General features: G+C 37.5%; 2 protein-coding genes across 5 annotated transcripts in view; one reads left to right on the top strand and one right to left on the bottom strand.

Moving 5' to 3' along the window:
• Position 1: 1 nt before the first annotated feature.
• Positions 2-8,268, bottom strand: dennd10 (DENN domain containing 10). Of its 2 annotated transcripts, none has more exons than XM_053621708.1 (9): positions 7,457-8,268; positions 7,153-7,349; positions 4,936-5,015; positions 4,544-4,692; positions 4,179-4,290; positions 3,357-3,457; positions 1,458-1,565; positions 1,216-1,310; positions 2-1,116 (listed from the first exon to the last, which is right to left on the bottom strand). In XM_053621708.1, exons 1-9 carry the CDS (start codon positions 7,500-7,502, stop codon positions 964-966), a joined length of 1,041 nt encoding a protein of 346 aa, XP_053477683.1. In that variant the 5' UTR covers positions 7,503-8,268; the 3' UTR covers positions 2-963. The 2 variants fall into 2 exon arrangements, with proteins under 2 accessions (XP_053477683.1, XP_053477682.1); XM_053621707.1 differs by having other exon boundaries at positions 2-1,131; positions 7,457-8,266.
• A 3,320-nt stretch (positions 8,269-11,588) lies between these two features.
• Positions 11,589-24,814, top strand: part of ide (insulin-degrading enzyme) — a 32,951-nt gene continuing 19,725 nt past the window's right edge. Inside the window, exons 1-9 of one of the 3 annotated variants that reach the window (XM_053621691.1) lie at positions 11,589-12,068; positions 14,768-14,941; positions 15,623-15,830; positions 19,150-19,319; positions 20,771-20,893; positions 23,581-23,693; positions 23,846-24,008; positions 24,193-24,285; positions 24,494-24,585. In XM_053621691.1, coding sequence (XP_053477666.1) covers positions 11,984-12,068; positions 14,768-14,941; positions 15,623-15,830; positions 19,150-19,319; positions 20,771-20,893; positions 23,581-23,693; positions 23,846-24,008; positions 24,193-24,285; positions 24,494-24,585 — 1,221 coding nt within the window. In that variant the 5' untranslated portion in view covers positions 11,589-11,983. Of the gene's footprint in view, positions 12,069-14,762; positions 14,942-15,622; positions 15,831-19,149; positions 19,320-20,770; positions 20,894-23,580; positions 23,694-23,845; positions 24,009-24,192; positions 24,286-24,493; positions 24,586-24,814 lie in introns of all 3 variants that reach the window. The other 2 variants (XM_053621690.1, XM_053621692.1) reach the window with 2 other exon arrangements.

Below are 24,814 nucleotides of genomic sequence, written 5' to 3'. Positions count from 1 at the left end.
AAAAGATTCATGTTTTAATTTAATAGCATTTTAGACTGAATGGATTTAACAAAAATACTGCTATTGTTATATCATTGTTAATATCACATTGAAACCATTGAGAACTTTACACTGGACCTTAATTTTTATGTCATTAGAACTCAAGCATATGATTGTTAGGAAAGGACAACAGCATCATTTAAAAAATAAAATATTACATGTGAACATATGAAAAGTGCATATGGAATATTTTGGCACAAACACACTCCTTTAGGCAGATGGTGATTACGTAACTGATGTAAAACAAGAAAGAAAAAAAATCAAAAGATGCTTAATAACAAGATGGAGCTTGTCGAGACTGCAAGAAACAAATTAACCCTGTTGAGTATGCTTTAGATACGCAATTGTTTTTCCTACTTTATCTAATGAAGTTCTGTTAGCTTTCTGATACATTTTTAACACGCACAGACGTACGCAAAAACACCCGACGCAACTGAATCACAACCAAATAAGATTTCAGTGGCAGCAAAATAGTGTTCTGTACATTGATGTTAATAATAATTAATCATTATATTTAATTTGGCATATAAAATGTTCATTATCTAAATTTTCAAAACTGTTTAATGAAGTGCTACCACAAAATGGTCTTCATTTAGACTGTGTTCAAGTTCAAAGTGTCACTTTAAAAAAAAAAAATGTACAAATGTAAAAGTACATTATCCATCCATACCTGTATATTCGTCAAGTAATTTTAAGTGCTTCCTAAGAAGAACCATCCTGGAAAAGAAAGAGTAGCTAAAGAGTAATTTATATATATATATAATAATAGTCTTGGTCACTGAATGTGTCTAGAATATCATAAAACCTCTATAAAACTTTTTATAAATTCATCTTTGCATTTACACGCATTTATAAAATCATACGATCACATAGTGATTTCCTTCGTTAGGCTCTCCTAGGTCTCGTACATTCATGGGGTATTGTTTAGATCTTCAGGAGCTGCTCGGCTGCAGCTAAATGGAAGAGGAAGTTCTCGGTTGCTGGAGGAAGGTGACGTCGCTTCAGTGTGTCCAGAGTCAGCTTTGCGTCGTCTCCGTCCTCAGCAAGGGACATCAAGTTGCTTAGAATCTCCTTAGTCTTTACAGAGATATCCTAATTAAAAGGCAGAAAGATTATTTTAATATTGAACAACAGCTACCATTTGTTCCCCTTGGTGCACTTTCCAAATCAGTTTACCTTGATAACTTGAGCGTCTGTGCGATCAGCATCCTCTGCAGACTGCACAATCAAGTGGCCGATCTCCTTATGCAGTTTTCCCATAGCCATGGCCTCTACAAAAACAAATCCTTCAGTGTAACAAACAGCATTTCTTAACAGAGCTAATGTATGATGGTATTATATTCCAATCTACACCCATTATTCAATACCAGAATGAACAGATTATACTTGAGTAGCAGATTAATTTTTAAAAGTCTTACCTTTTGCATGTCGAGCAATGGTGATCTCGTTGTCTGGAAGATTCACGAAAACATCGAAGAGATCCGATCGGTTGATAACCTCGGGATCCACAAAGCCTGCAACATACCCTGAGCACATATAAAGCAAAGGAAAGGGAGGAAAGGTATTATTGGATGCTTGGAGAGGTATAATTGGAGGCAGAGAGTTCTGTAAAATAGCCCCTTAGTTGGATAACAAGTCAGGTTGCAGGCTCAATTGCTAAAGATGAACACCCACACAAGTTTGGAGACACTTGACAAATGTTTCTCATGATCTTAAAAACATTTTGATCTGAAGGTGTATGATTAAATGTTTGAAATCGGTATTGAAGACAAAAGTATAACTGTGTCAACATATTCATTTCTTTCATTAGAAAACTAACATTTTATTTACAAATTATTATTATTATTGTTTTGTTTTTTTTTTTAATGGATGACTTGGAATGAAATATTCTGAAAAGCAGTCAATAAGAGTCCAGCGTAGGTGGAAACTCCTTTAATACTGTTTAAAAAGCATCTCAGGGGGATTCCTCAAGAAATCAGTCGAGAAAATGCCAAGAATACGTTTCTGGAAATTCTAGGCAAAAAGAGTGTCTAAAATACTAAATTATTTTGGATTTATCACCACAACATTATTCCCATAGTTCCATTTGTGTTACTCCAGAGTTTTGATGACTTATTATAAAATATGGGGATGATTATATAATATAATCATCCTTCCTACAAATGGTACATATGTAAAATTGTGGACTGCACAATGATGGGTAGAAATAAATCTTCTCTGTAACAAAAGTCCAGTCTGGTTCTATGCAATATGAGAATAAAATAGGAACTTGACATCAGCATAGACTTCTTGATATAAAATAAAAATATGAATAAATGGTAAATGGTCTGCACTTAAATGGTGCTTTTATCCAAAGCGCTTTGCACTGTGTCTCATTCACCCATTCACTCACACACTCACACACTCACACACCAATGGTAGCAGAGCTGCCATGCAAGGCACCAACTTGCCATCAGGAGCAACTCTGGGTTCAGTGTCTTGCCCAAGGACACTTCGGCATGTGGGAGCACGTGGGCCCTGAATCGAACCGCCACCCCTACGATTAGTGGACAATCCGCTCTACCACCTGAGCCACGTGAGAATAAAATCTCATGTGTTCTACATTGAGTGTACTGGCATGTAATATAAAACCTAAAAGCTCTTTCAAGTCAGCAGCACACATCTTTGCATTCACATCAAGAACTATACTCCATGTGAACATAGAACCTAGTATACAAAAAAAACAAACAAACAACAAAAAAAAAAAACATTCTCCTTTAGTCTACCACTGCGTTTTACAGATGAACAATAGTTATTTTATCATGATCAGGAGTACATAACCACGATGGCTGAGATACAACTATATTTGTAAGTATTCATTCTGACAAGGGCTGAGAATATAGAAAACAATAAGAAAAGTCAAATTTAAAGAAAAACCATCACCTGTTCCACACTGGAAATGTCATGTTCTTGCACTGCTCATACATGTATCACATGACAGCTACCAATCGGGGAGGGTGAATGCTAGACCGTTCTTTCATTGAGCCCCCACCGTTTCAAACTGCTGCTCATGCTGTTTCATGCACAGCGCAGTGTAACACCACTCAGAGGAAAGTGCGATCTGCCCTCTTCTGCATACACAAGCTCATCCAGGATTGATTAATATCCCTCTGATTGACAGGGGTGAGACTGTAATGCTATCCCTCCCACCCAGTGAGGGCAGTCACTTTTTGCTCTAGTCTCCTGTGACTCCTGTGGCATAGCTGGGATTTGAACTTGCAATCTCCTGATGATGGAGCAAGAACTTTTCTGTTGTGCAATTTTCCCCTCATCCTTACCTGTACATGATCTGAGGTTGTCCAACTCTCTGTCCTCCAGATGGACATAAGGGTGGAGAATGGACCAGTCTTTCCTATGCCATGTCAGGGCTGGAAGTACTCTGGTGTTAAAAGCAAAAAACATAATCTGTTGGACATAAGGGGCAGAATTCCCACCACTGGTCTGTTTTTCCCTTTTTCAATTACAAAAATTCTTTACCGAACAGGATACTGCAGTTTACATGTATGGTTTATTAAAAAACACCCGATATTCCTAGATTTAACTACAAATAACAAATCTCCTATATTCCCTATATACATAGTTCCCGATGTTAGAATATGAGCATTTAAAAACATAGAATAAAAATAATGTTTGCCATATTCAGTGCAAATCAATGACAGATCCATCACTTGCTATATATTTTTAACCACAGAGGGGACAAACGATGCCATTACTCTCAAATAGACACTTTGAGGGCATCTGCATTCCTCTAAGAGCAAGAATCTTGAATCTCTTGTAAAGGTTAAAAACATTTCATTCTTACAAACTCGCACAAAAAAACCCCAAATTTCATGCCTCTGACCAAACACACACCCATTTAGCCTGCACATCACCGAGTGATGGAAAGAAGAGGATATTGCTATGTCATTTTCAACCCCCCCCCAAACATGGCTGAATAAATTCTAGAGAACAAATATCTACAAAACATTGGAATGAATCCGATCCACTGCCTATAGAGGATAAGCGAGCAATAGTGCTTGTGTGATATGATGTAATTGCAACGCAAGAGAAACAATATAAACTGTGCATCTTAAAAGTAGCACCGTCATCATAACGAGCACCTTGTGAACTCGAGCAGAGCCTCAACACGAGGATGGTAGATCACAATCCTTTTCTTCAGCATCAGTGCTGTGTACAGGATGATGGTCTCCATCCCAAACTGAGACACCACATCTGGATTAGTCACACAAAAACAAGTCACTTCTCTGACTTGAAACACATTAATCCAACCTTATCTGATATTTTCTAAGTGAATCATTGTGGAGTGACAAACTCATCTCCAGGTGTGTGACACACAAATGTTCTACATTAAGGGTCTTAACAATAATCGAAACAAAGCACCTAATAATAGTACTAATAATAAAAAATTAGGTGTATTCTACAAATACTGGATTTCCTATCTGAGTGAGATGTGCTCATATCTTACCTTTAATGGATCCAGCCAAATAGGCTTTTCTAACATCATAGTCCTTGATGAGGAAGGAGCCATTCTCATCGCTTTGACAGATGCCCTTTGTGAGGACAGCAATGTAGCCTTCCATCATCTTCACTGGACTGCCATGTTTCATGTACATCCTGATGAAAGTATATGTTGATAAAGCAGTAAGTGAGAAATGATTAGCAAACGTGTCAATACTATAAAATATATATTTTATATTATATATATATATAAAATTATAAAATATATATATATATATATATAAAATTATAAAATATATATATATATATATATATATATATATATATATATATATATATATATATATATATATATAAATTTTCTTTAATAAAAAGTTATTACTAAAATATACATCTTACCTACACAGAACTCGACTGAATGCAGCATACTTTTCAGGGTTGAAATCCTTTGCTGTAATAACTATAGAGAAATGTGTAACCTGTGGCAAAAAATATATATATTTAATATACATTTATAACATATACAGTACATGAAATTACATTGTTCTAATATCCTTAAAGGAACAGTACAGCATTTTTCACTTTAATCTTTACCTACTGCATCTGTAGCATATGATCACCAACAAGAATTTTGTTGCATTTCCCTGCACCTGTTTACTTCAAAGTCACTTATAACCAAAGTCTAAATCTGACAAATTCATCCTTTTGAAACTGCTGATCTCCTGGAATTTTTACACACAACAGTCTCTAGAGTTTACATGGAACGTTGTGGAAAAACAAAAAACAAATCAGTGAGTGGCAGTTCTGTGGGTGGGAACATATGTTGATGAGGATGGTCAGAGGAGAATGGCCAGACTGGATCGAGCCGACATGAAGGCTACGGTAACTCAAATAACCACTCATTACAACCATTGTGAGCCAAAAAGCATCTCAGAATGCACAAGACACAGATCCTTGATGTGGATGGGCTTCAACAGCAGAAGACCATGTCGGGTTTCACGTCTGTCAGCCAAGAACAGGAATCTGAGGCTACAGTGGGCACAGGCTCACACAAACTAGACAGATGAAGATTGGGGAAAACACCACCTGCTCTGATCAGGCATCATTTGAACACCACAGCCTATCTGAGTACTATTACTGACCCCATCCACATCCCTTTATGGCCATATCTTATATTGGCTACTTCCAGCATGATAATATGCGATATCACAAAGCACAAATCACCACAAACTGGTTCCATGTACATGACAAGTATATTTCCCCAGTCACTAGCTCTCAATCCAAAATTCACAGCATGAATGTGTGTCTGACAAATCTGCAGCAATTATATTATGCAATCATGTCAACATGGACCATAATATCAAAGTAATACTTTTGGAATATGGACTAAAAAAAAATTTTAAAAAAAGACACAGGACTAAAGAAGTGAATGGAACTCTAGCTTTAAAAGTTATTTTAGAGTTATGTGTAAAGTGGTGAGACTTCTATGTGGGGGCAGATAATCTTGGATGGTTTGTCAACTGCAGTGTTGGGTGCAATGTGTTACTAAGTAACACATTACAGTAATTAAATTACTTTTCTCTTGGAAAAAAGTAAGGTACTACTCTACATTTTAAGTAACTTACAGTTACTACGACTACAACGATTCTGTATAAAACAATATTGAATTTCCATTCATCCTTTTTCTTTATCGCTTATCCTACACAGGGTCACAGGGAAACTGGAGCCTATCCCAGGGGACTCAGGTGGAGGGCACCCTGTTAGCTAACTACCATTCCGACACTTCTCCCATCCGCACTGCCTCCGGTTTTGTTTTCCTCCATAGTCACAACAGGGGCTAATGGTTCAAATAGATAGAGCAGAGGACCTGCACCGCTATCTATTGTGTCTCCATTTAGCCCTGGGGATTCAGGAGGAGAGAAGTTCTCTACCTCATCTGCAAACTTTGTCACTATCCGTCTTTATTGAGTGTTCTGAATGCTGCCCTGCCACACCCACTCCCCCTCCCTTCTTAAATTGAAAGAATAATTAAAATAAGACTTTCATTTCTTTTGTCCATATGGTCAAGGTGGATGCAGCTTTTAAGCTGTAATTAGTAATGAGTGAACAATATAATTACTTTTAAGACGGAGTAATTAGTCAGTAATTTAAATACAATGTTGATGTAATTAGTAATTAATTATATATATTTATATATATTAATTTACAACAGTGGTCAACTGCCGTTGCATTAATTATGAATATTACTGGTGCATAGTTTTACAGAAATCAAAAAGGTCATTCTGAATGCAGCCTAGCATTAGCATGGCCGAAACAGTTTCAATTCACAAACCAATTTACTACCTAACTTACTAACACATAGCTCACAAGCACACTGCATTTAAAAAGCAAACAAAAAAAAACACTCTACATGCTAAAACAGACTTAATTAAAATGGAAAAGTGGGAAAACTTTGCCAAAACTTTCGACTCCTTCGAATCGATTCAAGAATCGAAGAGTCAAACTCACCGAATCGATTCATCACTACTGCGGCTAGTTTGCAACGAATATACTAACTTATTTATTGTGATATTTTTGTGTCACTCCTACGAGAATGTTTTAAAGTGAGCTGTATACCTTGGTGAGTGCGGTGGGCTCCTGGACATCGGTGGTGGTGAGGTAGTACCAGCTCCGGCGGTACTGACCGAACACGAAGGCGTGCAGCTCCGGAGAGTCGCGAGACAAACAGCACTTCCGCATCAAGAGCTCGCGCAGCTCGGCGCTGACTGCAGGGAAGCACCAAACCCACAGCGTGTCTGCATTCACGTCTTTCTCTGAGAGGAAAGAGTCAGATAATCAGCTGTAACAGAGCAAGAAAACGAAAATGTCTCAAACAAGATAGGCTCGACGAGCTTGTGTTTTGAGAAACGCCTGATCTCACCGATCAACCCGACGCTCAACATCAGCTGAGTCTCAGACACTGCCATGTCCGGTGTCCGGTCCGCGTCTCAGCCAGGGGAAAACTCAGTCAACCGAAGTTAAACAACAGCACACTAATCAATTACTAACTAATTAATAAATGAATTAGTCATGGCCTAATTAAAGACACGGCCCCATGCTGAGTTACACTTCCTCAGCTAGCGCCCTGGGCAAAATAATCTCAGTCTCTTTCCTAGTAAATATAACAACAACAACTATATACCCTTATAACACTGCTAGCTACTTAATTAACTCGACAACCGTGTTTGAGATAATGTACAATGTAATACCTTGATATCTGAATATCAACATGCACAACAAATATACTGTAGAGCTTTCTTTCACCATAAACACCCTATAAAGGTACCAACATACTGCAATTTGTACTGAAATCAGAGCCAGAATCTCAAATACGTCCTCAATTCACATAGAGTGCACTAGATATGCTGTCAAGCAACTCTATCACACCCTAGGTAGTGCACTTATATAGGGATTATACATTTATTTGAAAATTATCCAGAGGACGCTCGCATGCCCTTCTTCTTCTTTTTTTATGAACAGTTAAACCAGTGTTGTTGTCCTGCGCTGCCCCCTAGTGGTCTGGTGGTAATAGTATATGAAGCGTCCATCCTCTTGCAGGAATTCCTCTCAAGCTCCTAGCTCTCTCTTCTGGTAACGTTTTACCCTGAGCAATGAATCAGTGAAGTTCTGGCCAGTTCCAGGTAATATGGACAAAATGTTTGTCCAGGCACAATGCACCTATAAATACATAAGCACCTATAAATAAACCTTATACCTTTATTACACACACTGAGGAGCATATATGATCAGAGGCATCACCTAGGTAATAGTGGAGGTGATTACTCAGGGCCCCTGGGTGAAGGGTACCACCTTAAAGGGCCTGGAATTAAACATCTGCATTTTCAAGAGCTTGTGAAGAGAGCCTATAGAGACGGCTTTTGCGCAGAGCCTAGAAAGTTGTGGAACAGCCTGTATGTGATGTTGTGATTACTCATTCAGTAAATAATTAAAAGGTGTGTTGCTTACTATGTTGTTCAAGTGCATGGCACGAGTATATTGCAGCAGTCTGATAATAACTGCTAATGATAACGAGTATAAAATCAGTTTGTAGAAGTGACTGATAATCAACATACACCAATCAGCCATAACATTAAAAACACTGGCAGGTGATGTTACAATGGCACCTGCAAGAGGGTGGGATATATTAGGCAACAAGTAAACAGTCAGTTCTTGAGGTTGAGGTGTTGGAAGCAGGAAAAATAGGCAAGTGTAAGGATCTGAGCAACTTTGTCAAGGGCTACAAAAGCCTTAAGTGTTCTTCTCGGTTAGCAGTGCTTTTCACCTTGACACACTTCCATGAATGCCATTTTTGCCCAGTGTCTTTCTGATAGTGGAATCATGAACAGTGACCTTTATTGATGCAAGAGAAGCCTGTAGGTCCTTTGATGCTGTCCTTGGCTTTAATTTGACTTCCTGGAGGAGTAATTGCTGTGCTCTTGGAGGAACTTTGGAAGGTCGGCCACTTCTGGGAAGGTTCACTACTGTGCCGAGTTTCTTCATTTAGAGACAATGGCTCTCAGTGTGGTCCTTTGAGTCCCAGAGCCTTTGAAATAGCTTTGTAATCCTTCCCACACTGATGCATTTCAATCACCTTCTTCCTCATCATTTCTGGAATTTCTTTCAACATTTGCATAGTGTGTTACTGGGTAAGAACTTTTAACCAACTTCATGCTGTTGAAAAAGTTCTATTTAAGTGTTTATTTGATTGAACAGTGTTTGCAGTAATCAGGTCTGGTTGTGTCTAGTCCATCTGAACCCCATTATGAATGCAGTTTCATAGATTTAGGGAATTAGTAACTATGGGGGCAAATACATTTTCACACAGGCCCAATTGGTATTGGAAAATTTTTTGCTTAAATATAACATTATAATTTAAAAACTGTCAACTTTGTTTATTCAGGTTGCCCTTGTTTTACCTTAGATTTTGTTTCTGGAACAATTTAGTATGAAAAATAGAGGAAATCAGGATATGTATATTTCAAAGTGTTGGATTATTCGCTGATGCATCCGTTGGCAGATTGGTGAGCTTCAACCCATCCTTGCTCTTGAAGGTCTAGGCCTTTTTCTGAGGCTTCTTATATACTATGATTAGACGATTGTCAACTTGTCACATCGCTATTAGTCCTAAATTGCCCCTGTCCCAACTTTTTTGGAATGTGTTGCATGCATCAATTTCAAAATAAACGTTTACCTTCAAAAAACTATGCAGTTGATTAGGAAAAACATCAAATACCTTGTCTTTATACTTAAAAAAAAATACAAGTCAAAGTACACAAATCATTCTACTTTTTTTTTATTAGCATTTTCAATACTGTCCCAACTTTTTCAGAACTGGGGTTGTAGACAAACGTCCAGTTCCAGGTTGATTCATAACATATCCAGTTGACTGGAACTTCTTAATTATTACCCTGATGGTGGAAATGGGCATTTTCCGTGCTTTTGCTACTTTCTTATAGCCACTTCCCATTTAGTGAAGTTCAACAACCTTTTGCCGCACATCCCAGCTATATTTCTTGGTCTTACGCGTTGTCATGAATGACTTTGGCCTATGTGTTAACTCATATTTATACCCCTGTGAAACAGGAAGTCATGGTTGAACAATTTCCCGTTCCTAGTCACTCAGGTGTACTAAAAAAATGTAAAATATCAATGGGAATACACTTCAAATATATTTTTCTCATATGCATTCATGGGGTGCCAATAGTTGTTGCACACCTATATTTAATAAAGTTTTTTTTTTGATAAACCTCTTTGCAATTGTTTGATATTCATGAGAGCAGAGTATTTTTGTGAATTATTTTTTAACAAAAGATCATAAGGTTAAACAATAAAGACAATTTTTCACAGCCTTCTTTGCTCATATTTACCAAGGGTGTGTGTGTGTGTGTGTGTGTGTATGTACGAAGATATACATGCATTCAATCCATCATGCTGTGTGTTTAAAGCACAGTTTTTCAGGGTTACTGTTTGACAACGTGAAAAGCCATCTCTACAGTCTCTTTTCTGAATAATATTTGCTTGGCATTTTGTTTTGGCTGTATATTGCACATAATGCTGTTGTTCTGTAAGCTGTCTAAATCCATAAATGAAGACAAGCTTATTTTCTCTGTCCAGATATTTGCACACCTGTGAGTGTGTTTGTTTGGATATACAATACAATGATGACTTTTGTCAGCTTGTCAGTCAAATAAGCCATGCTATTATAGAGCATGATAATGTCATGGCAGGTGTTAGTCTAACGTCAAATCACAACTTTTATGGGGAGACCGTGGTGAAAGCATCGGCTTGGTTATAGTTTACTCTTGGTCATACAAATGAAATTACTTAAAACTACAAAAGATTTAACATTTCAGGCACTACATTCAAATACTCAGATTAGGTTTATTCATATTACTGCATTACTGTCAGAGCTGTTATAGAAAATTATACCACAGATAATACTGCATTTTTTTAAATCTGATCTGCTGTTATAAGAAAAGACATTGATTATGTAAGGAATAAAACACACAGGGCATACCACTATAGGAAAATAATCCACTTTAGGGGTTATTTTCATGTCAGGCTGTATCACACCACCTATAGCAGTTTATTTATATTTCCTTTATAGGAAAATATTTTACATTTCGAAATATATTTGTTAATTTTAATAAATCAAAGATCAACAAAATTAGGATATCAACATATATATTAACAACAATATAAACAATAACCAGGGGAGGCTACAATAACAGACTAATCTACAAAAACATAAACAAACAAACTAACTAACTAACAAAAACTCCAAAGCAAATAATATAATAAAATTGCAAGCTTTCCCCCCAAAATACCAAATTTGGAGTCGATTTTTTTAACAGCTTTCTTGTTTCATGAGGTAGTTAATGTTTGGCAGTAAAATAATTTAATTACAAATATAATATAAATTCATATATATTTTTCATTTCTACTTTTATTACGTCTAACACGTGTGACGTAATTCCGGAAAGACTTAATACAGCAAAGCTCAGGAGTTCATTCATGGAAATTAAAGTGGAGTCAGTGAGGAGTCAAATTACAGCATTTTAAAGGGAATAACAGATTAATAATCCTACATATTTAATTTATTTTAATTTAACATAAGATTATTTTTTATTTTTTAAACACAACAACAGATAACTGATAACATCACGCCGCTCATCTACTGTTTTTCAGCCAGGCTTTACCTCGGCGAAACCTCAGCTTCTCCGGTTTAATTGGTTGACTCTCAAATTAGTCATTGTTAGCCCCAAAGTGCGCTACATTGGTTTGTCGAAGCCATTCTTTCATGCCCTACGTCGTGCACTCGTGTAGGGAGCAGACCGCTATTTGGGATTGAAGAGAATCATGGCGGTTTGACGGTGGGACATGCGTTTTTGTTATCGAGCACTGAAGTATGCTGCGATGTATTAGCGAAGCGAAACAAATAACGAAGTATCTATCTAGTTTAACTCGAGTTTCAGATTTCCATAATCTATCAGGTAAGTCGTGTTTATCTGTAGTTTGTATATTTTGAACTCCGTTATCATTTTGACAGTCATTGTACTGAGGGCCGGCGGCTAAGCCGTTCTACTGACTAGCGCTAGCATGCTAACATCGTTAAGATTGTTTGCTAGCTGCTAGTTAACTTAGCCGCGGTTGTTATGAAATACACCAAACTACACGCTAATAATAATAATAATAAATCAGTAACTAAACGTTGCTTGTTTATTATATGTGAAACAGGTTCGTTAGTTGTTGCTCAGTTAGCTAGCTAAGTAAGCTAGATGAATTCGCCAAATCCTTAATGCCGGTGTTGTGTCGAGATCTGTCCTTACCCCCCCCCCGGCACCGGTCGCGTTTAATCTGCGATGTAAGCGCGAACCGAGGTGGGGAAAAAAGAGCGAGAAATATGATTATGTGCATTTTGAGAACGGTCGCATATTTAGGCTAGAAAATCAGAGTGATGTGGACGCTGTTTCTTTCAAAATGAAAACTCTCACAAATATAACATTAGTTATTGATCGACATAACAGCAGGTGGCTGTGTTGATAAAAACATTTAAAAAACGCACCGGACTTAGCTTAGTGTTCTGCTTCTGGGAAACGCTTCCGGACGGGGAACAAACTTCCACACAACACCTGCTCTGGACACGGTTATGAAGCGTAAAGAGTCTCTACGTTGAAATTTAAAGTCCTTGAAACGTATAATTGTGTACGCCAAAATCTTTCAAGTGCTCTTGGCTAGCTAGCGACACCGGATGTGATCAGAAATGTACCTTTATGGTGCTGCAAGTTAAAAACTAAGCAAAAATGAATAATAAGTGAACGTTGTTGTGCGGTGCCGTTTAAAAACCTGGTTATATATGTGACAGCAGGAGGGGGCCAAAACTTTCTATACAATACTCAAAGCTGAGAGGTGGCTGGGGACACACAACATTTGTATTATTAAATAATTTCCTTATGGCTAGACCTGTATGTTAATGTGGGTATTGATTTTGAGTTATTTTGTTTATTTCACGTTATTAATTATTTCGTTAATTTATCTTCCAACAATATTACTGTAAATCTGAGATGTTTGATTTTTATTGATTTATTTATGATATGTATTTATTTAGGGGGCACAGTGATTTAGTGGTTGGTGTGTTTGTCTTGTACCTCTGGGGTTGGGGGTGCTGTGTCTACATGTTCTCCCGGTGCCTCGTGGGTTTCCTCTGGGTTCTCTGGTTTCCTCCCCGAGTCCTCAGACGTGTGCTGTAGACCGATCAGCATCTCTAAATTGTTCAGTAGCGATTGTGCCCTGTGATGAGTTGACACCCTGTCCAGAGTGTCCCTGCCTTCTGCCCTGAGTCCCCGGGGATAGGGTCCAGGCTCCCCAGTGTACACCCTGTGTAGGATGAGTGTTATGGATAATATTTATTTATGTTTAATAGTTATTTGACATTTATTTCAGGCCTAAAACAAAACATTGTTTGAAAAGAAAAATAAGGGGGAATGAAATCATGGATAGAAAAATAGATTTTCATCAATTCAGCAACATGTTATTGTGAGAAACGGTGGAATCAGTGACACGTGATACTATAATCTCAGTACTCTTTAAAAAAAAAACCCCCAAACAAACCCCAAAACAAAAAAAGCGTCTTGTGATAAAATACATTACAACATCAATACCACGTCCTCACAACAGTAAAATTCTGAGAACCGAGGCCTTCGAACATTGGGGTCGATCCTGAACAGTGACACTTTGAATATGATTGAGGTTTCTTTTAAAGCAATCCAAGAACCTGACTCGTAGTTAATTTGTAACGGCAGATTATAACAGAACCTCTTGTTTGTAAAATTCTTTACGTAATCTAGTTCGTGTTAAACTTGTTTTTATGCTTTTCAAAAATGCAAAACTAAACTGGATAAGGTGTGCCATTAGGCAAGTGTTGCTCAACTGGTACTACCGTGTCTGAGACTGCACAGTGGTGTGGCAAAGCGCATCCACCCTTTAATTCCCTGACACATTTTCACAAGGTTTTCTACATATTGTATTCAACACACAGTTTTGGGAAATAGTTTGGGTTTTTCCTCGCCATTTATGGTTGAGTTTAAGCTAATCAATCAAAGAGTTATTCAGGGGAATAGTCTTAATTTATGGAGTGTCTGATATATACTAACTGCATGGAGATTAATCCTGTTACTAGCAGAATATAATTACTGTCAAGCGCTTAGCGCCATGTTCATATGGCAGTGAATTTGACAATGCTATAAATATAAATTAATATTATGTTGCTGATACCTCAGCCAGTATGTAACTAGGGTTGGGTGATATATCGATGTAATATTGATATTGTGATGAATGATGATGTGATATACTTTTCTGAGATATTGTTAGTATGGTGGTTTTTTAAATTATTATTTATTAATTATTATTTTTTAACACATTTTCAACAATTACAAATTAAATGGTTCTGAATGGTTGCTGTTGATTTTATTTTTTTTACTTAATCTTCTTTGTCTTTGAAGGCATTACATTTGTTTTTTAAAGTACTGTTTTGCACACATTTTGTTAGCTAAATTATATATCATGAGGCACATCATCTATCGTAGAAATGTTCTCAAGTATCGTGATCTGATATTTTTGTCATATGGCCCAGCCCTATATGTAACGCATGTAATGCGAACGCCGTACTGATGCTTTGTTTTTGTCAGGACAGTTTCAAACCTCAGAATGAGTGACCCAGCGTTAAAGAGGGTGGTGAGTGACATCATTCGCTCTCCAGAAGACAAGCGGGAGTACAGAGGACTGGAGTTCACTAACGGCCTCAAAGCAATCCTGATCAGTGATCCCACCACAGACAAGTCATCAGCAGCACTCGATGTCCACATAGGTAAAGGAGAAAAGGGTTTTCCCATCTTATCATTGAGCCTGAGATGCAAATTCAGTCTCGTATAATGTCAGTCATTTATAGATAATACAAGCAGAGGTTAAGTCATTCACATTATATCTGACTATAAACACGTTTAGAGTAACCATTTGCCTTTCCATGACTGAACCTGTACTGTCTGGTATTAGGTTTTATTTTATTACATAATAGCGCCATGTCAGTGACACTTTACACAGAGGTTATTTATTCACACTCCCAAAAAAATACTGTTGTTTTTTTTTTCTAATTATGATCTGATTTTATAATTATGATGCTAAAAAGTTGTTCACTATAACTAGTGAACTTGTCTATAGCATATAGAGTATTATAAGTACAGCATATAAGGAAAGCAGTTGTTTTTAATTTGAAAATTTAAGACTGCTGAAAAAAGCAGAAAGATGAGGTTGTCTTTTATACTTTTCTTAACTGATGCCTTTTGTAGCTTAGCTCCCAACATATAAATAAAAAACACTTCTTATTAACAGAATTTTCCCTTACATCAAATGCAGTTTATTTATATATATATATGTAATGTGTGTGTGTGTGTGTATTCAAGACACATAATGTTTTCCATTGTGGTTAGAAGGCTTTCTTCTAATTTATCCTTTTTGCTCACATGTCCTCTCTGCTCTATAATTGTACCAGGCTCGTTGTCGGATCCTTCAGACATTGCTGGTCTGGCTCATTTTTGCGAGCACATGCTGTTTTTGGGCACAAAAAAATATCCCAAAGAGAACGAGTACAGTCAGTTCCTGAGCGAGCATGCTGGGAGCTCCAACGCGTTTACCAGCGGCGAGCACACCAACTATTACTTCGACGTATCCCATGAGCATCTGCAAGGAGCACTGGATAGGTAAGAGTATGGACGACTGAAGACGAAGCATGCTGTGCCAAAGTACTGTGGTGAAAATCTTGAGTTTATTTATGGCTTGCTTTGCATATTCTCAACTGTAGATTTGCTCTCAGTAGGGCATTTTACATCAGTGAAGCCCATGCAATCACACATTGAGCAAGAACAGTAAAAGTCTTACTACTCTTTCCTGCGCATGTCATTCTACCTTTTAGTTAGGGAAAAATGTATCTTCTGGCATGTGTGTGTAAGGTTACAATGGTACAGAAAGGCCTTAGAACATGCTTTCTACAGACCCCAGGTGTGAAACTGTTCCTGTGTGAATTGAGTTTTGGGATCAGGTGTCTTTCACTGGTGGTGTGTGATTACTTATTCCAGGGAGTATCATGTTGCTGACTGGGTAAACAGTCAAAAGACTGTTTGCTGTTGCGGTTAATGTTATTTAAAAAAAACAAAACAAAAAAAACATACAACTTTGAGTAAATATAACAAGTGTAATTTTATTACATTTTCTGTGTTTATCAAATTGACTTGTTTGGACAAGTTGGTAATCCTTGGCAAATCATTGTCCACTTAGAGGAAACTAGCAATTTAATTAACTCTCAAATGAGTCCTCAGTAAAGCCTGTGCTTATGGACACATTGAATTATTTATCCTTAGAGGTTATTAAGTGGTTCTTCGAAGTATTCTGAACAACGCTGCCTTAAAGTTTTATTCCCGCTGCGTGCATCTGTTATTTGCATTTACCTGCCATGTGGTCACCTGCTTGGTGGTGTTTGTTTATTTATTTATTTGTTTGTTTATTTTAAAAACTGACTTTCTCTCATCTTTCAACAGGTCTTATGCCATTTGCATGGCAGTTGGATTTTAGTATTTTTGCATAAACAAAGTTAATTTGCATATATTTGAACTGCACATGACTGCTTCTAAAACAACAACAACTCCAGGGCAAATACAGTGGATATGAAAGGTCTACACACCACACCCCTGTTCAAATGGCAGGTTTTTGTAAAGTGAAAGAATGACACGAAGATAAATCATGTCAAAACTTTTTTCCACCCTCAATGTGAAATTGCACTAATAAAGTAAACAAATAAAAAGTGGACAAACGATCAAACTTTTTTTGGGGGGGGTAAAAAACTTAAAATAACCTAGTTGCATAAGTGTGCACACCCCTAAACTAACACTTTGGATTTTATTACACCACTCAGTCTTTTTGAGTAAGCATCTGTCAGCGTGGCACGTCTTGACGTGGCAATATTTTCCCACTCTCATTCTAGATCCATCAAATTTTAAGGGCATCTCCTGTGCACAGCATGCTGTAGGACACACCACAGATTTTTTGTTTGATTCAGGTCTGGGCTCTGGTTAGGTCATTTGAAAAATATTGATCTTTTGGTTAAGCTGTTCCTTTGTTGATTTTGATGTATGCTTTGGGTCATTGTCATGCTGAAAGGGGAAATTACTTTTCATCTTCAGCTTACTAGTAGACAGCTGAAGGGTTTGCTCTAAAACCAGCTGGTATTTGTAGCTATTCATGATTCCCTCCACCTTCATAAAAGCCCCGGTACTGACTGAAGAAAAGCAGCCCTAAAGCATGATGCTGCCACCACCATGCTTCACTGTGGTTATGATGTGTTTTGGCTGATGTGCTTTTTTTTGGGGGGGGGGGGGATTATTTTTGGAATAATTTTTGGATTTTTGGAATTATTATACAGTGCTCTCCACTAATATTGGTATTTATTTTAATATTTATCTTAGTAAATATGAGCAAATAAGGCTGTGAAAGTATGTCTCTGTTTAACTTTTTGATATTTTGTTAAAAAAATTCACAAGTACTGTGCTCTCATGGATATCAAACAATTGCAAACAAAACACAGGTTTATAAAATAAAAAAAACTTTGTTACATATAAGTGTGCAACAATTATTGGCACTGTTTTAGTCAATACTTTGTGCTACTTCCCTTTGCCAAGATAACAGATTTTGAAGAAACATCCTGTTCTTGGTGATGTCACTGTGGTGCTCCATTTTTTTTTTGTTGATGATGGACTTCAGTGTTCCATGGTACATTTAACATTGTGGAAATTCTCTTATACCCCTCTCCTGGTTGATTTCTTTCGACAGTGAGATACCGGGCATGCTTTGTAAGCTCTTTGCAGAATATGACTTTAGCGTTCGGATGAAACCAAGACGATGTGAAGAAAAATCCTACAGAAACAGCTGATCTTTATTTGGGGTTAATCAGGATCATTTTATTGATGACAGCTGTATGATGATTACTTTTGAACATGAGCTTGAATGCGATTGGTTCATTCTGAACACAGCCACACCCACAATTGTAAAAGGGTGTGCCCACTTAAGCAACCAGGTTATCCCTAATTTCTCCATCTGGGGATTAATAAAGTATTATCTTATTGTAGCTTTTTTTTTCCTCAATAAAAAGTTCCTGATGTTTTTCATTTATTGTTAATACATTGTATTTTCACATTAAAAGATCTGACATGATTAATCTCTGTTTCACAAAAAAACTGCCATTTTAACAGGGGTGTGTAGACTTTTTATATCCATTATACAGCCCGGAGTGATGTTCTGTTTGTTCTACTGTGTCACATGAAAGTTTTATTGAGCTTGGGTTGGCAGTGTCCAGTGCATTTTCCACATACCAGTTCAGCTGTGAATAATGAGCTCGCATTCAGTATAGCTTAAATTGACAGTTGGCTTTCATGTTGAGAGAGGATAAAATATTTTAGTCAGTCATTACCTTCAAAATTTCAGATAGATAAAAATAAAATATAAAATATATATAATTTGTTAAAGAAATATTTTCAGAGATTAGGGTTTAAAGCAAACACAACTGTATCACAATATAACAAAAGTCAACACTCCAACAAAAGCAAATATTTGATGGTCATAGTACCTAATACCATTTAAGTGAAGCTGTGCAGAAGTAGATGTGTCTTCTGTAGCACTTGCACTTCCTTAGGGTGTCAATGGAAGGTCTCAAAAAAGCCTCCATAGTTCCTGAGAAACCCCTTTGTCTTCAGGGCATTCTTTATAAACATAGAGTCAAAAACACACACAACAGCTCTCCTATATAATAAAAACACAAAATTTTGGTGTAATTTTATCTAATCAATAATCCATGAAGAATCAGTAATAATTTGTTCCCTAGATTTAATTGATTGCTATTCTCTGCACAAATGATATAAATAGAAATGAGGTGATTAAAATATTTCACTCGTCTATAAGCTGTCTACATACTTAAAGGTCTCTAGGGTCTGCATTTTTGTGCTTTTGTTCATCACCGTTTTTCTGTTTCAGGTTTGCCCAGTTCTTTCTGTGTCCTCTGTTTGACGAGAGCTGTAAAGACCGTGAAGTGAATGCTGTGGACTCGGAGCACGAGAAGAACCTGATGAATGATGCATGGAGATTATTTCAGCTGGAGAAGGCCACTGGGAACCCCAATCATCCTTTTAGCAAATTTGGAACAGGTATTGTGTAGGCATGAGACGATACACTAAACCCAGTATACAGGACCTATCTTAATGATGATGATGATGATGAGAATAATAATGAGAATAATAATAATTCCTTAGATTTATATAGTGCTTTTCTAGGCACTCAAAGTGCTTTACATTGTAATGGTGGGATCTCCACAACCACCACCATTGTGTAGCATCCACCTAGCATCCATCCGCCATAGTGCACCAGTACGCCCACCACACACCAGCTATTAGTGGAGAAGAGAGGAGAGTGATGTAGCCAATTCAGGGATGGGGCCATGATAGAGAAGGGTCAATGGGGGAATTTCACCGGGACACCGGGTGTATACCCGTACTCTTTACGAGAAGTATCCTGGGATTTTTAATGATGACAGAGTCAGGAACTCGGGTTAACGTCTCATCCGAAAGACGATACCGGCATCATGAGAGAAATTGATATGGGCACAAATAAAATATAAAGTTTTGACATGTTTACAATGACAGCAGATCAAACGCTTGGAATATTAATATATTCTTTTGGAAGAAAAGTAGATCAGGATTTATAAGGTGTAACTTCCTTATAAGGTGTAAGCTTCAAGGCAGTTAGGTTCCCACTCACACACTTTGTGCTCTGTATGCTACTACCTCTGGTTCTGCCACCTAGAGGGTAAGTACAGGTAGAGCTCATGATGAGCATTAAAACGGAAATATTGTGATACAAGATATAAGCAAAAAAAATTTCATCTCACCTGTGTTTCGTATCGCGATATTCAAGATAACGAAATTCTTTCTCTTTCCTAGTATCCTGTCTATAAGGTTTTGTGAAAGTTTAGAAATAATATTGTTCCAGTGCTTAAGTATTAAATAAGAAACACCATTTACGGGTTCTTGAGAATTGCTTGTACACAGCCATGTTCTGTAAATAAAAAAGTGGAGTGGAGTTAAATTGCTACAATAAGATAATACTTGTTTAAAGCTTTTAAATGAAAACTGTCAAGAGGTTATCAACAAATGTTGAGGCAAATACCTTGTACACGTGTCAGCTTCAGGGCGGTTTTATGAATGAAGAATAGCCCAGAATATTGACAGCATTTGAAAATTGTTTATGTAGCACTTTGTTGAGTCAGTGTTTCTGAAATATTGAAATCAGATGTTATGGAATGATCTAAAACCAATTTAGAGTGTTAAAAAAAAAACGTAATCTAAATTAGTCAGTTGCCTAAATTAGCCAGATGGTGGCAGTCTTGTTCTTTACCTGTCATAAGAAGCTCGATTCAGGTTCAAGGTAATAACCGTAAGAAAACAAATGATATCTTGCCCTTGTCTGACCTCATGGCAGGACCACTAAACTGCTTGTTTTAATCTGTGCGTGCGTACGTGAGTGTTTGTTTTAATCTGTTTGCCCTGTCTGTTTTGAAGATAAAGAAATGACTGATTGTTCACACATGCTTTTTCTGTAGGCAATAAGCTGACCTTGGAAACACGGCCATCCCAAAAAGGCATTGACATCCGTCAGGAGCTCCTGAAATTCCACTCCACGTTTTATTCCTCCAACCTGATGGGACTTTGTGTTCTAGGAAGAGGTAAACCAGTTTCCACAGTCACCCTGCTAGAGAATGCAGACTTTTTTTACCTGCCATCCTTATATTGTATTTGAATGAAGTATTCGGGGGGAGCTTAGAGGTTAGCAAGTTTGCCTCGCACCTCTGGGGTTGGGGGTTCGATTCCCGCCTCTGCCTGTTGTGCGCGTAGTTTGTATGTTCTCCCTGTGCTTTGGGGGTTTCCTCTGTGTACTCTGGTTTCCTCTTCCAGTCCAGGGACATGCGTTGTAGGCTGATTGGCGTTTCTCAATTGTCCGTAGTGAGTGAGTGGGTGTGTGATTGTGCCCTACGATGGGTTGGCACCATGTTCAGTGTCCGAGTACCCTGGGATAGAATAAGGACCCTGTTTAGGATAAGTGATGCAGAAAATGGATGGATATGTTCAGTTCGGGGGTGGACAAATTCTAAAGTAATTTGTTAAATCACTGGGCAAGTGGAAGCCAGTCCCATGTTTTTTGTTGCCCAAACCTACTTTAGTTGCCTAAAGGATTTGACTCCTCTCAGATTACTTGTAATAAAAATTAAATGGAATAAAATAACAAAAATAAAAAATAATTTTAAAAACGATAAATGTTTGTGTCACCTCCCTTCCAAAAATATAATCTGCTCATTTCTGTGCTGAACTATTGGTAGCTAGTAATTATAGCATAGTCGTGTTATCAGTCACATGCAAGTAAGCAAAAGTGATTGGGCAGAACAAGATGCTAAAAAGGTAGGAAAGCACTGTTTGTTTCTGAAAATTGTTGGCCTATCACTCACACAATTCAACCCTGTCATGTGTGCATATGCGTTTGGATTTCTAAAGGACACACGCTGCCAAAGACGAGCAGAGTAAATCACAGCATTCAGAGGAGACTGTAAATTACATTGTGTTAAAATTTCATATCAGTATTTGTGTTCTTACACTACATGGCCAAAGGTTTGTGGACACCTGACAATCACATCAATCTGTGGTTCTTCCCCAAACTGTTGCCACAAAGTTGGAAACATGCAACTGTGTAGAATGTCTTTGTATGCTGTAGCATGACAGCTTCCCTTCACTGGAACTTCAGTAAGAGGCCCAAATATGTTCCAGCATGACAATGCCTCTGTGCACAAAGCGAGCTCCATGAAGAAATAGTTTGCTAAGGCTGCTGTGGAAGAACTTGAGTGGCCTGCACAAAGCCCTGATCTCAACCCCACTGAACACCTTGGGATAAACTGGAACGCTGACTGCTCCCAAGGCCTCCTTACCTCACATCACTAATGCTCTTGTGGCTGAATGAGCACAAATCCCCACAGCCATGCTCCAAAATCTAGTGGAAAGCCTTCCCAGAAGAGTGGAGGTTATTATAACAGCAAAGGGGGACTACATCTAGAATGAGATGTTCAAATAAAGTACATATGGCTATGATTGTCCACAAACTTTTGAACATGTATATTCATGTTCTGTTATTTTTCTCTGCAACATGTACATTTGCAAGACCTGGTATTCTGAATAAAATGTTTGTTGTGAGGTTGAGTGAAGCTTAACACATTGGGGATCAACCGAACATTTCCAATCCCTCATTGTACCATAACAGTCATACCTACTCTGTTAGTTCCATGGCATTCAGCACTCACTTGGACCACTGTTGTGTTGATATGTTCTGGGCCATTGTCCTTCCTTGTCTGCCGGTTGGATGACCTCTCCCTTGGTGTTCTCATACCCCATGTTTTACAAATTAAGTGCTAAATGGTTCACATTGAATCAATGTGAGGCACATTGAGGCACTTTGGCTTTATTAATGTGGAAAGTAGTTAAGTTTTTCTTTTTTTTTTTTTAAACCCTCTTTCCAGAGCCAGGCTGCTTCACATTTATACAAGCTGCAAAACAAGCTTGTTTTCTGAAATCATCTAGGATACAATTTTCTGAGCAATCAGGTTTTTATTTGATTTGATTTTTATTATACACTTAATGGGGCTTTCTTATATTACAGTACTTTTAATAAATGTATTATCTGAATTAACTTAGGATTGTTAAATGGAAATATTACCGGTGTGTTTATTTGCTGTAGTGATGATGTGTTTCACAGTGTAATTGTGCCACCTTGGTGTTTGATGAGAAACATTTGGTTTATGATGGCATGACCTCATTTTGAATGACTTTCAGTTTTTCTCTACAGTGAGTCAGTGCAATATTTGTTGTAGTCCTTTTTTCCCCCCAATAAGATATTTGAATTCAGCCAGAGGTTACCTTTAATCTTTAACGACACGTCCCGTGTATTGTCATCTTTATGCAGAATCTATTAACTAAATCTATATCTATAAACTATAAAATTTGAATTGTGATTACAAAATGACTTTATTCATCTTGATTGTTTTTACTTCTTTTGCCCATGTCATTTTACTAGTAAAAGCAATTGTTGCTCTTAACAGCATTTCCTCATGGAAAAACTAGGTATAATTAGGTCTGTGAGGTAATATAAATGTATATAATCTTAATGTTTAAAAATATTTTTTTGTCAGAATGTAGAAGTATAAGTGTAACAGTGTCTAAAAAGAGCAAACAATGCAGACCACTTGAAGAGAGAATTACTTCACTGTGCCTAGGAATCCATTTAATTTAATTTAATTAATTTATTTATTTATTTGTTACAATCACTAATAAAGCTCATCTCCTGGCCTTACTTTCCTTTTTGTTTTGTCAGAATCTCTGGATGAACTGACATCTATGGTGGTTAAACTCTTTGGAGAGGTGGAGAACAAATCTGTGCCTATCCCAGAATTCCCACTGCATCCCTTCCAGGAAGAGCATCTTAGGGTGAGGTCAAGCACAGACAATGGCAACATTTCAATGCCTTTAGCACCAACCACTAGCTATTTAAATTATATTGAAAATAATCCATGGTTGTTTTATGATAAGCACTTTTTTTGTTTTGTGGCAAATGTGTTTTTGTATTTTGTCTTCTGTAGCAATTTTACAAGGTCGTGCCCATTAAGGACATCCGGAACCTGTATGTGACTTTCCCGATCCCCGACCTACAGAAGTACTACAAATCAAACCCTGGCCATTATTTGGGCCACTTGATAGGGCACGAGGGTCCAGGGAGCCTGCTGTCTGAGCTGAAATCTAAAGGTGAGGATGTTGATAGAACTGATATAACGGCACAGAATATACCACCTACCAGCAAATACTGACTGCTATATTATTCTTATTACTACTCATACAGTCACATTCAGCATACTATTATTTGTCATTTTTGTATGATGCAATATTTGATTAGCTTTTTTTAATCTTTTTCTAATATCTTTTGTTTCAGGTTGGGTAAATACTTTAGTTGGAGGCCAGAAAGAGGGAGCCAAAGGATTCATGTTCTTCATCATTAATGTGGATTTAACAGAAGAAGGACTATGTAAGCACTGGGAGTAATGGGTGTTGTAGCAGTTATTATTTGAAGTATTTTAAGAATATCTGCCCCATTTAAATTAATGATGTTCATTTAGATGGTGGTGTTCAGTTACCTTTCTGGCTTACCCATTAATCCAACCCTGTGTAAGTCAGATATCAGAACGTATGTTTAGGTTTGAATGCCCGTCATTGTTAATATCCTCTGTTATCAGTGCACGTAGAGGACATCATCTTTCACATGTTCCAGTATATTCAGAAGCTGCGCACAGAGGGCCCTCAGGAGTGGGTTTTCCAGGAATGTAAGGTAAGCCAGATCTTTAACTTTGCCATTTGATTGAGAGAGTGTACTTTTTGGACTCCTTGGATTGTAAACATACTGAAATGGCACTAAGAAAACATGAACAGAAATTAGGGTTGGGCAACAGCATGCACCTTCTCTTGGTTCTCCTGATTTCCAGTGGGATGAGTGTGGGGCGATCCGAGCCTTGTATAACCAGGAGAGAAGGTGCATGCTGATGCCATGTCTACTGTAT

Source organism: Ictalurus furcatus, chromosome 3 (genome assembly GCF_023375685.1).
Source record: "Ictalurus furcatus strain D&B chromosome 3, Billie_1.0, whole genome shotgun sequence".
Lineage (NCBI taxonomy): Eukaryota > Metazoa > Chordata > Actinopteri > Siluriformes > Ictaluridae > Ictalurus > Ictalurus furcatus.
This window is presented reverse-complemented; position numbering and strand designations above follow the sequence as displayed.

Coding starts and splice junctions, on each gene's coding strand:
- dennd10 (XM_053621707.1), bottom strand. CDS start 7,502: ATGGCAGTGTCTGAGACTCAGCTGATGTTGAGCGTCGGGTTGATCG. Junction 4,291..4,543: donor TTTGGCTGGATCCATTAAAG/GTAAGATATGAG, acceptor TGACTAATCCAG/ATGTGGTGTCTCAGTTTGGG. Junction 1,132..1,215: donor CAGACGCTCAAGTTATCAAG/GTAAACTGATTT, acceptor CCTTTTAATTAG/GATATCTCTGTAAAGACTAA.